At 37.6% G+C, this 17458-nt stretch overlaps 4 protein-coding genes across 5 annotated transcripts; 1 reads left to right on the top strand and 3 right to left on the bottom strand.

Moving 5' to 3' along the window:
* Positions 1 to 3: 3 nt before the first annotated feature.
* Positions 4 to 4059, bottom strand: LOC105281340 (sphingomyelin phosphodiesterase). Its single transcript, XM_011342484.3, has 8 exons — positions 3766 to 4059; positions 2435 to 2745; positions 1906 to 2289; positions 1644 to 1816; positions 1206 to 1409; positions 688 to 1036; positions 367 to 557; positions 4 to 281 (listed from the first exon to the last, which is right to left on the bottom strand). The coding sequence occupies exons 1-8, from the start codon at positions 3845 to 3847 to the stop codon at positions 164 to 166; spliced, it is 1812 nt and encodes a 603-aa protein (XP_011340786.1). The 5' UTR covers positions 3848 to 4059; the 3' UTR covers positions 4 to 163.
* Positions 4060 to 4331: 272 nt separating this feature from the next.
* On the bottom strand, positions 4332 to 7584 carry LOC105281341 (60S ribosomal export protein NMD3). The gene is made up of 12 exons (XM_011342485.3): positions 7481 to 7584; positions 7312 to 7379; positions 7074 to 7208; positions 6823 to 6979; positions 6455 to 6589; positions 6243 to 6351; positions 5986 to 6136; positions 5653 to 5795; positions 5436 to 5587; positions 5199 to 5314; positions 4815 to 4997; positions 4332 to 4737 (listed from the first exon to the last, which is right to left on the bottom strand). Exons 2-12 carry the CDS (start codon positions 7356 to 7358, stop codon positions 4551 to 4553), a joined length of 1515 nt encoding a protein of 504 aa, XP_011340787.1. The 5' UTR covers positions 7359 to 7379; positions 7481 to 7584; the 3' UTR covers positions 4332 to 4550.
* A 58-nt stretch (positions 7585 to 7642) lies between these two features.
* On the top strand, positions 7643 to 12192 carry LOC105281342 (angiotensin-converting enzyme). The gene is made up of 9 exons (XM_011342486.3): positions 7643 to 8169; positions 8350 to 8620; positions 8792 to 8920; positions 9012 to 9124; positions 9259 to 9447; positions 10831 to 11089; positions 11145 to 11256; positions 11419 to 11813; positions 11885 to 12192. The coding sequence occupies exons 1-9, from the start codon at positions 8070 to 8072 to the stop codon at positions 12042 to 12044; spliced, it is 1728 nt and encodes a 575-aa protein (XP_011340788.1). The 5' UTR covers positions 7643 to 8069; the 3' UTR covers positions 12045 to 12192.
* LOC105281343 (YEATS domain-containing protein 2) lies at positions 12058 to 17391 on the bottom strand. 2 transcript variants are annotated; one of them, XR_894288.2, is made up of 5 exons: positions 16811 to 17391; positions 13630 to 16583; positions 13473 to 13546; positions 13183 to 13381; positions 12068 to 13110 (listed from the first exon to the last, which is right to left on the bottom strand). XR_894288.2 is itself a non-coding variant. In XM_011342489.2 (4 exons), exons 1-4 carry the CDS (start codon positions 16905 to 16907, stop codon positions 13252 to 13254), a joined length of 3255 nt encoding a protein of 1084 aa, XP_011340791.2. In that variant the 5' UTR covers positions 16908 to 17391; the 3' UTR covers positions 12058 to 13251. The 2 variants fall into 2 exon arrangements, 1 of the variants encoding a protein (XP_011340791.2); XM_011342489.2 differs by having other exon boundaries at positions 12058 to 13381.
* Between the last annotated feature and the right edge of the window lie 67 nt (positions 17392 to 17458).

The following is a 17458-nucleotide window of genomic DNA, read 5'->3' as shown; positions in this document are numbered from 1 at the left end:
TACTTTTTCTGCATAATACTTTTTTATTGCATTGTACGTTACATTACTGCACTATTGCGTATAATAATACAGTATAATATTATTGTTACAGTGAATTAAATCAGATTAAATTCCAATTAAAATTAATTAAATGTGAATATTTTTCGATTTTTGACTGACATGTTTAGGTACAGAATCTTGCGTGATCTTCTAGACTAGCAATCATGCGGCATAAATAAGCTTTCAGGCATTTCGCATTACATTCTTTCATCAATGACGGTTCGGCATGTTTGAAGAAGTGCCTGAAACAATTTATTAATTTTCTTAGATAAAATCAAATTGATAATGATAAAAAGTAATATATAAATTTTTTGACACGTGATTTACCTGTGATAACGTCTCAGCAGATCGTCATCGCGCGTTAGTCTAGAAAACCAAGTATGTAACGAATCGTATGACAAGTCGGTCACATCATATTCTTCTTTAAATGAGTAGGATTTGTACCACAGTGGCCGTTGAGTAACGTGTTCGTTCGCTAGGGTCAAATTGTACATCCAGTTCTCCAAATCTTTCACTGCCTATAATATAATAATAATAATTTTATTGTTAAATTCCTTTTTTCTCCTTCCCTGACTCTCCACACTTTCCACGATAGCGATAGTTTAGCATTTTATAATATTAATAATACCAAAACGGTAATATACTCACATAATTGTTGCTGTTAACAGTATACAGCTTGTAGTTGGGATTTAAATTATTGTAGGCCGTTAGACTGCCTCCGTTCCAAGCAATATTAACAATCTTCGTTATATTATTACTGTAGACTAATTGTAATTCATCATTGTGCGTGTGGCCGTTAAATTGCGCCCTAATGACATGGGCGAATCTGTTAATGACTTTAATATATTCTCTTTTCCATGTAGATTGGCAATGTTCATTATCAGGCGGAATGTGCGCCAATATGTGCACAAGCTCGGCGTCCTTCTCAGCTTGCAGAAGCGTATCTGCTAACCATTGCAACTGACCATCAGGATCTTTCGGTTCATACCACAACCACCTAAAAATTGTCCTCGCGTGAAATCATGTACAAATAATAATCAGATATTTACATTTGCAAACTTATGATTGACATGTAACATTTTTTTCTTTATTATTTACAAAGTAAATCAGAAGAGTGCAACTAAAAAAATTACTTAGTATAGTGTAAGTTGTATTTTGCTACTTACCAGTTGTAACAATAACATACATTATTGTTGAGGACTATAATCCGAAATCCTTTTTTAGGTGAAACCGTATAATATCCGCCTTGTAAAATAGTAGAACGAGTAGATTCTGGTAACCATCCAAAATTATTAATCCATAAATTAGCCATCATATTGTACAACCATTGCGTGCTTATTTCATTATTACTAACAGTTTTCGGTGCAAATCTAGAAAAGAAGATTTATGAAAGAATTAATCACGAAATAATCATGTGACTTTTCCTTCCGTTAAGATTCCGATACGAACAAAATTATACTTTCAACATTTTAGAGTTTTAGGATTTTTCTCGCTAAATAATCTTGACAATTTATTATATTAACGAATAATGCGTCTCACTAATAGCAATGGATTCAGTGCACCCTGTACATTAATTAGTTGATTTGAACGATTGAATAACTTACAAATTTAGGGGATGTGGTTCATGATTACCCAGAATGGGATAGACCGGAATACTTCCGAATGTTTTATAGATCTGGTGATAACTGCTGCTCAAGCTCAGTATATTTCCTTCCATAGTTGTTTCCCAAACGCCATGGTCTATTATATCGCCAGTAAAGTAAACATAAGAGATATTCTGCAAATAAATAATAATGATACGTTTTTTCTGAAGAGAAAAAGGAATGATCATAAATAATAATGTATAATAATAGACTTTTTGCATACTTGGTGCGTGTCTTTGATGTGATCTAAAGCATCAACCACAGAGTGCCATGGAGTATCGCAATAGTTATAATCTCCCCAGTAGCCTGCTCTTTTACCACTTGTATTTGTGCGATTTTGTCCTCTTCGACAACAAGTCGGCTCGTTACAATGCGAATTACCATCGGGTTCATACTTAGGATCGTAATGAATATCCGTTATTTGTACTATATCTATAGTTTCATCTGTGTCTTCCGTACGAGTTAATTTTGGGGGACCACTGTCAATATTAATCGTCCAATTGAACTCGTCATTGATGAGGGGGCAAGATTTTGATTCCAACAAGACTCCACAAATTGTGGATGCTGTTAGATTCGGTTTCGCGTCTATGATATATAATATTGTTTGCTGTAAACGAAAAGTGTAGATAACAAAACGTATAATTTCAACTTTTCCCAGTCACGATGACATTGTAGCATCAAAACTGCAAGTTCATTTTTACTAGGTTTACATTTATTTCGTCCGCATGTGGCAGAATGCACTTTATACTTACCAAGTTGAGAGTTACTGCACCATCGCAGACTCGTTCGGGCTGAATATTCAATAGAGTGCAGAGATGAATTGCTTTAGACCGTATAACGTCCGCTGTCATACCCTTCCTACGATGTTCTATAAAAATGTTCAAGGCAGATCGGCATATTATACATATAGCCATGCCCCTTTGAGCAGTGAAACTACGCCAATCCTCTCGTTGCAAGCTGGTTGGAAGAGCCAGACTGTTGATCATATACTGAAAACTCTCAGACTCGTTCCCGAATTTTAGCCAATTATCGATCTCATGGCTAAACTGTGATATCATCTCAACTACAAAAAATAAATGTATAACTTGGTTTTTTTAATAAAATTAATATAATAGAATAAATATTATATTGGGTTGTAACAAAAGCATTGTTTAATTCTTTTTAATGAAAAAAAGACGACAAGTTCTGGAAGGATGGAATTATGAAGTTATAAAAATAGTAAATGTTAGTAGAACAAAACGCTACATATATATTTGAATTAATATTTATACATTTCGCTTCGACTTGTAATTGCTAAAACAATTAATTTAGTTTCGTAATAAAAATAAATTATCTCAAAATTTATATCTGTAAGACATATTCCCGTAATCTCAGGATGTTGTGCAATATTGATAGCAAATAAACAGCATAATACAGCAGGTGATAATTTCAATTTAATCTTTTAATCATCGGAATCGCGTGCATCTCTTCATATCAACAGGATATGAAGAGATTACAATTCTTGATTGATAAACAAAGATAGCAGTATATTTGAAATTATTCTCTCTCTCTTGCTTTCATCGTGTAAATACATTACATGGAAGAATCTTCCCACCTTTTTTATTTGTATGCAATTTCTATTTCTTCTAACTTTTTTAATAAAGTGGCATAATAACAATTAATCTTTTACATGAAACCATACATAAAGCTCAATTTGTTAGTTATTTTGAAATATTATTAATAATATATATAATAATTTAACAGCAATATCGTAGATATAAAAACCTTTTTATTGAAATTATTACTAATAAATAAATGTGAATGCTTTGGATACTATTTAGTTGATTAAAAATTAAATTAAAATTATCGATTTTCCTAACTTCATTTGTAAATAAGAAGATTCGACATTATTTTGAATCAAACTTGTTTTCTCGTAGAAATTATCAAAATATATCAGATATCAGATTGTACAAATATATTTAGGTAGATCAAACATACACTGATAACGGCTCTATCGAGATAAAAATGCTACTTATTAGTAGTTATAAAATATACAATAGAGATTAGGACGTTAATTTGATAATAGACAACAGAGTTTTCATACCTTCATCATCGGTTCCATCACTGTTTGCACCTCTAAACAAAAGTACGAGGAATAATAACTTACAACAATCTAACAATCCCATATTTTATACGATGTCCAGTTCACTGAGGTCGAATCGTCATAGTAGTATCACAAAACGGTCGGGCGTTAGTTAAGCTCGTTCAGCATTATTATATCTACAAGATAATCCCCCACCTTTTGTTATCATGTATGCCTCTCAAATCGCGTATTGGAATGGTTCAGCCTAGCAAAGCCTAGCTTTGATTTAATGTATATTGGCAATTGTCTTCTGTAGAACGTTATTGTGCTTTAAGTAAGAGTTTAGTTAAATCAGCGTAAACGTATGAACTGTAAGAAAATGTACAGTTATTTTCGACTGCCGTCTCTCCCTCGAAAACAATATTGAGCCGATCGTTTTATTTGTCCTCGCCACATCTATCGCACGTAACAAAATATACACACACACATATATATATATATATCTAGTATCAGTGTACGTTAAATTCAAAATATTTCCCACACATACTGATTATTCACTTCAACTCGTGTTTATTTGCATATTTTTATTGTCCATTTTTAATGATATAATAAATGTACGTTATACATATTCAAGATATATTATTAATTACATTAACATATGACGACTAACGATTAATCCAGATAAAGTTGAAAGTGTACTAATCTGTAAGAGACGATCAGAAAAATAACTCGTGCACATGCTGTGCTCTGTGCTCTGGAAGATTATTTTGTATATTTTATGTACACTTTTGTTGGACATAAATATTTCATGAATCACCCATTTCAACATCCTCGATCGCAAGATCGTCCAGCATTTCCGCGAGCGTGATCCGCGGAACAGTCGGATCTATTTCATCAGTATCAACGGGTATTTTACTGGAATCCCTGAATATATTAACGTTCTGCCGGAATTCTGGGTCCTCCTCCAGCTCGTCGAGGAAATCATTATACTCACTGCAAAACAATTATGTATAATGGAGAATATTCGCGATCTGCAATTAATGTGTATCATTTTATGCATAGTTACTTACTTATTTTCTGTATTCATACTGACAACTTCGTCGACGATATGTTTTAATTTCCATAGTCGTGCTCTGCGGCGAGCCGCCTTATCGTGACCATAAAATTTCTTCACCAAAATGACATCGGGCACCGTATCGTCATTTAGTTTATCGAAATTCGTGTCGTTGATATTACTATCTTTCAGAGCGTAACTGAAATAGCGCATTCGCATAGAATGTAAAGACAACGTAAGAATAAATAACTAATACTATAACTGCTATAATAAACCGTCTTCATTTCTCCTAAACATGAGATACCCGCACGCTTTTGCGAGCCGCGCGCAATTAATTGGACTCGTATAGAGAAAAGACAAGTGTAAAAATATATTATTATACATATACTATATAACTTACCCTAGGACTGAATCGCCTGGTTTAAGTATGTGCCCCAAATGCGTGCGTGTATGAATTTCATTATTGTTTATCCCTAATTCAGATGCTTTCACCAACCATACGTCTGCTATAACGTGCTGAAAATTTTATCATTTTTTTTATCTCAAGCGAATAATATTTTGTATTTTTCATATTATTAATCCTTTCATTAAGTATGTGCTCGCATATACGGCCATTTTGTAAAGAAAGAAAACTTACTTTGTTAGAGATGCACCCTTGTCCTGGAAAAATGTTCTTGTTCTCGTGCCTTATTATTTCAATATTCATCACGATATATTCCATTAATTGTTTCGGATTACATATACTGTTGAAGTTGTATCTCCAGTAAACGGTCGCACTGACTTCGGCAACTGGATGAAATATATAATTAAATACGATCAGCTAAAATACTTCGGATGCCATAAACTTAATATACCTTGTCCTGATGAAACATCCATGAGATGCACGGAATTCGTGATTTTATGTACCAAACAAATAGGGCTGATGCCACCTAACTGTTGAGTTAATTTTCGCGGTAAGCAAACTACACTGTCCTTGGAGACTGGAACGATTTCAACGCTGTATGACAGAATTAATTAATTAATTAAGGTTGTGTCTAAGCCAAATGCTTTAAACTTTCTTTCCTTCTTTTTATTTGAAGAAAGGAAAGTGTTTTAAAGCATTTGAAACAGCAACTGGAGTACAGCCTAAGAATCAAGTTCAAAATATCGTATCATCAATGAGTATGCTACCATCCGCATATATTTACCTGTAAGTAAATTTGTAATTGTATATATTGCTATGACAATCGTGTGAAATTAATTTCTTTGAATGTTGATAACGACATGGCACGACCGTTACTAGAAAATCAACCATCTTTCTGGCTGCAGATTCATTGGCATAGAAAAAGTCCAAACCGTCTATTGGTATTAAGAAAGAAATGGAAATGTTAAACACGTCAGCCATTTAATACATTATTCACATTGATATTATTTGCTAGAATCTGTTAAAAATATTAATTATTACCATTAACAGGCTTCATGCCTACAGCTTGCTCGTGTACTTTATATTTCATCACCAGTTGCTCCAAGAGCAAAAACGTTTTCTTATTTGTCGCTTTCTGTCGAATTTGTACCTATGAAAAATAATTTAATGTACAACAAATTCACACGAGATATTTCAATTTTACTTTTAACTTGTTTTATTAGTAGTAGTATTATAATATAATGAGAACTTACACATGCATTCCAATAATCTTTAGCTTCTATACGGTGACAGTCAGTGCACATTTGATTGTTTATGGTATATTCAACCACAAATATTTGCTGCAAAACTGCGCCGCCAATTACATCTTCTTGAACGTTTAGCTGTACCTATGAGAAGAACGTTACATAAGCGTTAAGATAATAAAATATAATTAAACTTGCGTTTAAACTTGAATCGATAGTTTTTGCGTTTTTTTTATATTCTCACATTTGATACCTAAAGCAACGCATTAAAAGAATAAATAAAATTGGTATCTAAATAATAAGTTAAATAAGTTTAGATAAGTTTAAAATTTTTATATCTTTGCTTTTTGGTGTATTTCAATCGCGCGATTACTTACTTTTAATCGTTTGGAATGTGGTTCTGTCCATACAAAACCAGCATTTATCAGCCTTAATCCTTTACGGTCCAATCCTTTCAATCTCTTCAAACATAATGTTAGAAGTTCTTTGGATTCTAGAACAGCATGAACCCATTCGGAAGGTGGCTGGAGATACCTATTATATATTATATATATGTAATATTAATTTTAAGGAAGTGATTGATATTCAATGATATAAATGGCGAAGCTTTAACATTTCTGAGAAATACCTTTCGCATTTATTGCAAAAATATAAAGTAACTTGTTTGGGTATTCCTTCTGTAATGTCAACGCGTGTACGCAGACATGGTATGCACATATTGGCAGGATTTGGTACAATACTTGTCCCACATTCGCAACATGGGCTATAAACAAATTAATATCATGATTTTTTTACATTGATTTGCTGATTTGCGTACACAAAACTTGATTGTACATTATAAAGATAAAATTAAAAGATATACATACACCATCGCCTTATCTTGCACCATATCAGGAATTTGTACACACTCCATTTTGCGTACTTGCAACTAAAACTGTAATATTTATAAAGCTTAAAAATTTCTTGAAACTTGTTTTAATATATCAATTTACAAAATACGAGACTTAACACGTGACACACGTAACTGCCACTAACCTCAACCTGCACTACCTCACAAATGGAAAAATCATTGACACATGGAACACAGTATATATATAGCGCAACTCTTTGATGCGTGTTGGCTACCCTGAAGTGCGCATGCGCAACCAAAGGAGGTGCTGAGGAAAATGGTAGATATTAAATATTAGTAATATTAAAAATGTAACATTTAACTTGTTTTAATATATATATGTCTTTGATGCAATAAAATCCGAAAAACTTTATTAAGTGTAAAGATTCATAAATTCGTACTCGAAGTCTCTACCATTTCCTCGAATAGAATAATAATAATAATACGAAAGACGGAATAATTGTTTTCTTGCAAAATGAAACGACCGGTGGAACTCAGAAAAAGATCCAACCTCGTAATAAAAAGCAATTTCCTGACGAAAATAAACAACGCGTAGGGTTTGATGAAACGTATATATTTCTTGCCGCCTAACGAAAATACGAGCTACGGCGCAAATGCGAGTCGACATATATCGATGAGTTCTCGAAATGCGAATAAAAGTTCTCGCTTTTTCGCAGAGAGATTAATCCTTCTTCGGAGTTGCACGCTGCTGTCGTTATCTCGGATCAGTAAAACATGGCAATAGACGTGCGAACATTTTCGCGAAGTGCAATTTCTCTTTGCTTCATCGCATACATTCTTCATCATGTCGACCGTACGGCCGCTTCAAAAGAAAGTAATTTACATTAAGAGTGTTTGTGCGGAAGATGCAATTAATTATAAAAATATCTTGAGAGATTAAAGTTTTAAAATAATTATTTAAAAATTGTTCAAAAAATCACTCGAGCCAATTAATTGTGCATGCTGAATGTCTGATTGACTCGCGATTAATAATGATTAATATCTGTGTCGAAAGAAACTGATTATGGAGCGATCTTGGTGATCAAACGGGTGGATCGTGCATTCGAATCGCTGAATCGAATAATCGCCGACCTGGAGTGGCGCACGCTCAGAAACCATTCGGACGTACCGCTGGAAATATATGTATATTTCGTTCAACTGAAATTGAAATGGAGGAATACGTGGTGTGCGAAATTAACGAATCTTTGGTATCACGAAATATCTGTGAATAAAGAATTCCTGCGCTTTTTGTGCAGTGGACCGAAATATACGACTGATATGGCCAAGTATGACAAGTGCTTAATTAAAAATAAAGATTCTGTCTTAACGAAAAGATTATTATATTATTATTGTATTGATATTAATAGGACACGAGTAAATGTGCAATGTGCATGTTTGTGTATGTAAAAATGCGGAAAATAAAATAAAAACTAATTTGATATTAACTTGATCATCAGGAGGATTATTATTATCAACGAACGCTTATCGTCCACGTATAGCTCCGCACGAATCTGTAAAGTTGAAAATTTTAAACAAAACTGCTACAATGGTGAATCGGACGTGGTGAAATTAATGGCGACTTCAAGGTGTATTTCAATATTTTCAATACATTTAAATTATTATTAAGTAAACAATCATATATAGCTCTTTTTAAATATGAATATTTGTTTATTTTAGGAACGAAGGGGAATTACGTTGGGCTTGGACCGCTTGGAGAAATCATATGAGTCATACGAAGGAACTCTTCAAACATTTAGTTGATCTTCAAAACACGGCCGCGCGACGCAACGGTAAAAAACAGCATGTGTATACATATTTAAAATTTATCAAGTCATTACATAAGCAATAGCATTACAGTCGGAATAGTTATTCGAATAATATCTCTGTGTATAATTAAATTAACAATTGGACTTCACTGTGCAAGGATACGCCGATATCGGCGAATATTGGAGGGGAGAGTTCGATATTCCAAACTTGGAAGAAGTTTTTGAAGACATGTATAAACGAGTCGAATCGTTGTATCGCCTGCTGCATGCCGTCGTAAGATTCCGGCTCGCAAAGCTGTATCCCGATATCGTTGACTTATCTCTGCCAATTCCCGCTCATTTACTAGGTAAATCGGAGTCTCGTGAAAAATCAATATATTGGGTTGGCCAAAAAGTAATTGCGTTTTTTTTTATATAAATAAAAGGCGAATTTTTCATGGGAAACAAAAACTTTATTAAACAATATATTGTCCATTTTGTTTGATTATCTTTTGCCATTTTTCAGGCAACTTCATGATTCCGCGCTCAAAAAAGTTCTTATCTTTTTCAGCAAAAAACAATTCCAACAACGATTTCATATCCTCATCAGCAGTAAAGGTTTTACCATTCAAGGCGTTTTGCAAAGAACGAAACGAATGGTAATCTGATGGTGCCAGGTCTGGCGAATATGGTGGATGTGGTAACATCATGGTAACACATCCCATCCAAGCTGCAACAATTTTTCACGAGTGACCAAACTTGTACGTGGTCTAGCGTTATCATGGTGAAACACAACACCTTTGCGATTCACCAATTCTCGACGTTTCTGTTTGATGGCATCATTTCATTTATCCAGTTGACGACAGTATACGTCTGAATTAATGGTTTGATTCCTTGCAAGCAGCTCAAAATACACAATACCTTTAAAGTCCCACCAGACTGACAGCATAATCTTTCTTTGGTGAATATCTGCTTTTCAAGTGCTTTCAGCAGGTTCATCACGCTTGCTCCACCATCTTTTTCGTTTGACGTTGTTGTAGACGATCCATTTTTCGTCGCCTGTTATCATACGTTTCAAAAATCGATCATTTTCCTCACGTTTCAAAAGAGAATCGCAGATGTCAATACACTTAGTGAGATGAATTTCTTTGAGCTCATGTGGTACCCAAACATCGAGCTTACTAACGTATCCAAGTCGTTTTAAATGGTTTTCAACACTCGATTTCGATATGTTAAGATTCTCAGCAATCTCTCGTGTCGTTAAACGCCGATTCGAATCGATCAGTGCCTTTATTTTGTCATCATCAATTTCGATTGGCCTTCCTGAGCGTGGTGCATCTTTCACATTAAAATCTGCAGATCGAAATTTAGTAAACGAATTTTGACACTGCCGCAGTTTTAAAGCATCTTCGCCATATACATGACATAACTTTTTATGAGCTTGCACAGCGTTTTTCCCTTTTCGGAAGTAATAAAACAAAATATGACGAAAATGTTCTTTTTGATTTTCCATTTTGAAATCGACGGCAAACAAACAATTGTTAACGAAATCGTGTACTTTCTTTTTCTAAAACAAGCTTGAACTGTGAGTTGTTAACCTGCATAATGAATTTGCGGTTTAGAATGAAGTTAGTTACATTTCAAGACATGTATGTTCATCTATTGGAAAAAAACGCAATTACTTTTTGGCCAACCCAATAATAAACGCAACTTTTCAGTCGGCTTTTCTCAGCCAGATATTATCCGCGCAGGCAATTTGTGGTCACAAAGCTGGGAAGCGCTGATTGACATAATACTTCCGGATCTGACGTCGAGTCCGACAAACGCGCTCGGGCAAGAACATTACAGTGTAACAAAACTGGTAAAAACAGCGGAAGAGTTTTACGTTTCTCTCGGATTTCCGCCATTGACACGGGAATTCTGGAGTAACTCCGTCTTCCGACAAGATACCAATAAAACATCCAGCTGTCATGCAACTGCTGTCAACATGTACAAGAAGAATGACTTTAGGTATGGCTGTGATGCTTCCTACCTAATAAATTCATTAATTGCATTTTCGTTTCAGAATTTTTGCGTGTTTAGAAACGAAGCAGCTGCAAGATCTCGATGTAATTTACCACGAGCTCGGTCACGTACAATATTACATGGCGTATCAAAATCAGCCCTTGCTTTTTAAGGTATTCAATTCTTGAAATCCCAGATAAATCTGTATTATTATTAAGCTATTGTCAGTTAACTGTGATAAAAAATTTAATAAGTCCGAGCTGTGTCGTTCTGACACAGTACCGTTTCTAACAATAATCACTCGGCAGTATTATCAAGGAACGTAATTTTTTCAGAATGGAATTAATAGTGCTTTCCACGAGTCGATAGGTGACGCCGTTTCGTACGGCGCAGCTTCCTTCCGACACGTGCAACGTCTAGGATTAATACGCAACGAATTCACGTCATCCGCCAACTTTTCTCATGCCAAATCGCGCTCGCAAAAGTCTCCGGAGATGGTCGCCCTTCTGAGACAAGCTCTGATTAAAATCCCGCAAATAGCCAGTGGATTGATAATAGACAAATGGAGATGGTCTGTGTTTTCCGGCAGGACGAAGCCTTCGAAGTACAACGCATCCTGGTGGGACCTGCATCGTAGATACATGGGCGTCGTACCGCCGTCACCGAGATCCGAGGAGTTCTTCGATCCTGCGGCGAAGTTTCACGTCGCTCATAATATACCGTATGCCGGGTAAGTTCGAGAGACTTGATGAAAAGTATGTAAAAAAACGAGGCAATAAAAAGGAATATTAATATTGATAGGTATTTTCTCGGAAACTTCCTGCAAGTACAATTGTTTCAAGGAATGTGCGAGGCGTCCCAAGGTTCGAAGCCCGGTCTCGTCGCATTCAACTCGTCCCTTCACGGATGTGACATTTACGGGTCAAAAGATGCGGGAAAGTTTTTAAGGTCGAGAATATAATACCAATTATATAATACATGTACTTAGAAAATTGTGGTTTTAATCTGATTTGTCTTATTACATCAAATTAAAAGAAGAGAAATGGTAAAAAAATAATTTTTCTATGACGTTGCAACAAACTCGTTGTCTAGTTGTCGAAATAAAAAAACTCGATAAAAGTTTGTTCTTAGAGCAACTCTTTCGATTATCTCGATGTTGACGTATATTGTCTCAACAAAATAATTGTAACTTTTAAAAGATTTCAGCCTTTACAATTAAAGTTAATTAACAAACTGCTAAAAAGAAATTAAATGATAATAAAACTGATAATAAAATGATTAAACGTTTGACGGTATTCGCATATATTATCGTTAATTGAGTACATTTTATAGACAAATTAATATAAAATTTATTAATTAATGATATTTGTGACTATCTTGTGTTTCTTATTTGTTTTAATTTTTGTAAAAATATTTGTGTCCTCGAAAAATCGATCTCCTTCCCATGATTTCCAAAGTGAGATCCATGATTTTGCATAATTCTATGTGAATTTTAAATATTTGTTTCGTTATAAAATTATGGTGACGCAGGTTTCGCCCATCTTTATTTTATAAATTCCCGATCGCGAAAGATCCAATCTAATCCAACCCACAATTATATCCTACGTACTATAAATTTATTTCTTCTTGTACATATATTTACTTGTTATACAATGTACATACTATTAAAAAAAACTACGTCCTTTTATCTGACTTCTTGTTAATAATACTTTATTGATAATTTGTTTCATGAGTAATGGACTTTAATGAACCTGGACAACATATGTCAAAGTCCTGGCAATCGTAGAGTGTCTTTAATAACAAAGTTTTATCTGAAACTCTTATTGCGAATATGGAAGAATGTATGTTGCAAATGTACATATAACAAATGCGTAAAGATGCAGTCTGGCTTACTTTTTACTTTCGATAGGTCGGTAATGGAGCTTGGGAGCAGCGTGGACTGGAGATACGCACTGCACACGATAACGGGACACTCGAAGTACCGCGTGGAGCCGCTCTTAGCCTATTACGAGCCAGTCCGCCAGTGGCTGCAGCACGAGATTGACCGTCATAAAATTCCAGTTGGCTGGAACTAAGATGAATTGAACATCGGAATTTACCATTTTCCCGGGCGTGGATTCATTGCGCTGAATTAATTCGTTGTTAATTCGAAAGCCATTTCCTAGGCGTCACAAGCTAGACGGATCCGTCGCGTTCAACCGCTGCCTCGAGCCCAGGCCTTCATTTGTGAAAATATGAAACTCCTCTCGACTCATGAGAGCACTACGAACGTCGTCCGACGTAATGCTCTTGGGACACCTGCGAAGCAGCATCAGGAAGAAATAAATTAGGACAGCGCCAAACACAAGTTTGTCAAGTAACGATAACAATGTGAGAGAAATATAATTACTCGTCGCTGCTGTTTCTTTCCCAAGCTCTCGCCAGTGACGATCGAGCCAGGTCCTCCACAAAACACTCGATCACCTGGCAGGACAATTTTAATTATAATTTGTTGATCGTGTAAGGAAATATAATGGCAAGCTACAATAAAATGTGGAAATTCTTACGCGCATAATCACACGACTAGTTGCGCAATGCTGGACACCAGGGACGATTTCCTCCGATCCGATCTCGACGCCGCTATCTCGCGCGGTGTCGCACACGAAATTGTGAAGCGGCAGTAAACCCTCGTCGAGTTCAAGCGGTAGCAACGCGGAAGAAGCACTTCTACAGCCGCTACTCTGGACGTCATCGTTTTTTCTCCGATCAATCGTGGTTCTGCATGCTGGAACGCCTTCAACGCCCTCCACGTCGATCTCTTCGACATCGACGTGACCGTCTGCCAACTGATGATTGGATTCTCGCCTGCGGCAGCCTTGCAGCCACTTCTGTAACGCGGCGGAGTCCGTACACGTGGAGAGAACCGCGGAGGTAGAAGCGTCAGGCGGTCCCTTCGTTACCGCTGTCGTCGGCACGTTGAACGCACTCCGTATCGGAGTGTGACCGTGTAATCTCGCCCACAGTACGATTTCCTTGACGCTCCACAATTGATCCGCCGGTATCGACTTTCTCTGCAGAAAATATTTGATCGTCCTCGCGCGATACCACTCCGAGGCTCTCTGCTTGCCGACGTTGTACGCGAAGAACTCCTCCTCGCTGCGGCACGCGTAGGGGTGCAATCGCTTGTACTCGGAGTCGCAGGCGTCGGATGTAACGATCGGCAATCGGCGTATAACGTACCGTATCAGCGCCTCCGTGTCGGTGATGTTCGCGGTGTCGATCGATCGGAGAACCGCCTCGTACAGATCACGCTTGCTCTGTATCTTGTGCTTGTCCTTGCCCAGCGTGATCTTCGCTCGCTGCACCGTTGGCTTCTCTAATCGCGCGCACGATTCTTGCCTGTCGGTACTCGGCTCCGAGCTCGAGCACAGTCTCGTCGCGTTAGTGAGATTATAATTGTACCGTGGATCAGCCGGATCGACTATCTTCAGAATCGGCACGTCCTCGTTAACATTCAGCAGAATACTGTTCGCATTTTTCAACGTGAGCACAGCGGTCTTCTTGCTGTTGTTGGCTGCAGCCTCGTGCTGCGCATTCGTTGTGGTATTGAACGGCTTCTTTAAGATGCTTATACCGTGAGGAATGTGCACGTCTACCTTTGCGTTGTTGTTCCTCGCGAGAGGAACTTTCGCACTGCCGTCGACAAGCTTCTTCCTCGATGCGACGAAGCTCGTCACATCCAGCGGAATCGATTTCCTGTCCTTCAGAAGAAGGACGTGCTTGTTAGACGGCGCCAGCACGTTCGGTGGCGGTATAGTAATCTCTAATGGTCTCAAATGTGAATTGCACTTCGAGGAACCCGGGACTCTCTGTACGCCTAATCGATCGAGAGAGACGTCGGGCGATTTGCGGAAGCCATTAATTGCATTCGTTGCGTCTCTCGCTGAAGCATTTTCCAAAATTTTCGAGTTGCTATTGTGTTGCGAGTATTTCGCTTGCGAGATCGTCATTGAATCAAACAATATTGGACTCCCTCGACTGTGGCTCTCTTGAGGTACCATGCTCTCTGACTTTGCCACATCAGGAATCACCGAGTCGGTAATTTGCAAGTCACTGGAAGGCTTAATGCTACCATTAAATCTGTGCACGACCGTCGCATCATCCGACGTTTTCTTCTCACTGCTGGCAATCGGTATTACTGGCGAATCAACAGCTGACACGTGATTATTTCCCAGACAGTGTTCTATAGTCACGTTTCCTTCGTTCACGATACAATGATAAGAGTCACCTGAACACTGCTTACCAAAATAATCGTGATCCAGCTGGACGTAGTGACGCACCTCCTGCAGAGTTAATCCGTTACTGGATTCGAATTTTATTTTAGCGTCTTCGGAGTTTTTCGTTAAGTACAGCATTGAATCGGACAGTTCACACACTTCCGAATTATCAACGATCTCTTGCTTAACTCGAGCTCGCTCGAAGGTGCCTGCGGTGAGTCGTGACGTTCCCTTAGAGCCTTTCGCTTCTTCGCTGGGTTCTAGCTTTACGGATACGTCGTCATCAGTGGAAGACTCGATGGACTTGTTGTCGCCGCTCTGCTCGAGATTACGAGACTCCGTCGTGTTGATCCACACGTCGACCAAGGTTTCCGAGCCTAACGTTTGCAATCCCGTGTACGTGCGGTCGAGTTTCAGGTGGTGAATTATGTCTATGGGTTTGTCCAAAGGATTCTTAAAATGCAGCTGCACTCGAACGGGAAACTCGCCCCATCCTCGTCTGGATAAGTGAAACGGATACGCCGTGACCTCGACGACGTCCTTCGGATGGTAACTGGGATGCAGGAAGAACCTCACCTTGCTGACGTACGCGCTGATGTCCGCGTTATCCTTATCGCCGCGCACGTACATCGTCCACTTGTGACTAGATGAATCTTCCCGCCAATCCGAGGGGATCCACTTGGAGATGTTGCCAACGATGATGCGTTCGCGAACCTTGTGGCTGTTACCGCGCGACGGACACACAGTCTCTGGTATACTGCTCTTCGGTGGCACGTAACGTGGCACCTTCCGGGGCCGAGATTCCTCCTCGCTTGGCAGTGCTCGCTTCTTGTCCTGCGGCACCTTGTCACGCTCGCATGCATTTTCCTTGACCTTAGGCGCACTGTCCGTCGTCGTCTTTGCGTCTGACGCAAGAGACTCGTCATTGCATAAGAATCGAGGATCCTTTGATGTTGACGGTACTGCAAAGTCTGTACAGTAAATCGGTTTGGGACTCTTGCCGAGCAGCGACTTGACCGCAGGATGTATCCTGGTTTGCTTCGTCGTTTCTGAAGTCTGGGAAACTTGACACTGCTTGTGATTATAGAAATTACTAATTATGGCGTAGCGCAGAAGATGAAAGATTTTCAGAGCTTGGTGCAGTCGTTCCTGTATTTCTAACACTTCCTTTTCCTTCAAATCGATTTCGAGGGAAAATTCCTTCTCCACTATTGCAGTTATTTTTCTCGCGGTGGTGTTCCTAGCTAAAAGAGAAAAAGAAAATGTATCATTTTGACATAAACTTATAGCTTGTGATTTGTTACATTATTTATATCACAGAACTCCCACGCGTAAACCTTTTATATCATATCTCAAAAATTGTATTTTATACATTTTATATTACATTTTGTAGAATTACATTTTTTATTCATGTTCATCAAGTTGTAAAAGATTATTATTAAGTACAATATTATAGTATCAACATGCTCACCATTTTCCTCATAAATCTTCTGTTGAGCTTGATTATTGGAGATCGCGGAAACATAATCAGGATCCTGATCGCTCAATGATTCTTCGGGCGCACTCATTTATTAGCTTACACTTTGATCAAGGAAATAAATTCTCATCTCAACATATGTGATAGTTTCAAATAGGTTAGAATGAACGCGGCATGTAAAAATGCAGGACGACATTAACCAATATCTGTTTGATAGATGAAACTGAATTCAATATATTTTCTTTATCTAACTGAATATGCATTTAAATTATAAAGTACACTCTCTATTCTTTTTATAAAAGTGTATAAAAAAAGATCACTAGAAATGTTTTGGAGAGGTTATAGTCGGTATCACGCTGCTCCACTTGGTTCTTTCAGAAGTGACCAATACTCGTAGATAGCAAATTTTTTTTAGTTAGGAAAACGTTGGAATTTGTCCGCGAACATTGTATAATAATATAATAACACAATTGCCAAAATGTCAAAACCGATTCCAACAGAAGGCACACCACATTGTTGTCATTTATTCTCGAGTGAAACGAGAGCGTTACATACTGCCGCGCCATGTTGAATACCACTGCGTCAAAAGAGCACCTTAAGGCCCGTTTCTACCAATGTCGCTTAACTTTAAAGCCCTGCATT

Source organism: Ooceraea biroi, chromosome 3 (assembly GCF_003672135.1).
Source record: "Ooceraea biroi isolate clonal line C1 chromosome 3, Obir_v5.4, whole genome shotgun sequence".
Lineage (NCBI taxonomy): Eukaryota > Metazoa > Arthropoda > Insecta > Hymenoptera > Formicidae > Ooceraea > Ooceraea biroi.
The sequence above is the reverse complement of the archived record's forward strand: the minus strand, read 5'-3'. Positions and strand labels throughout refer to the sequence as shown.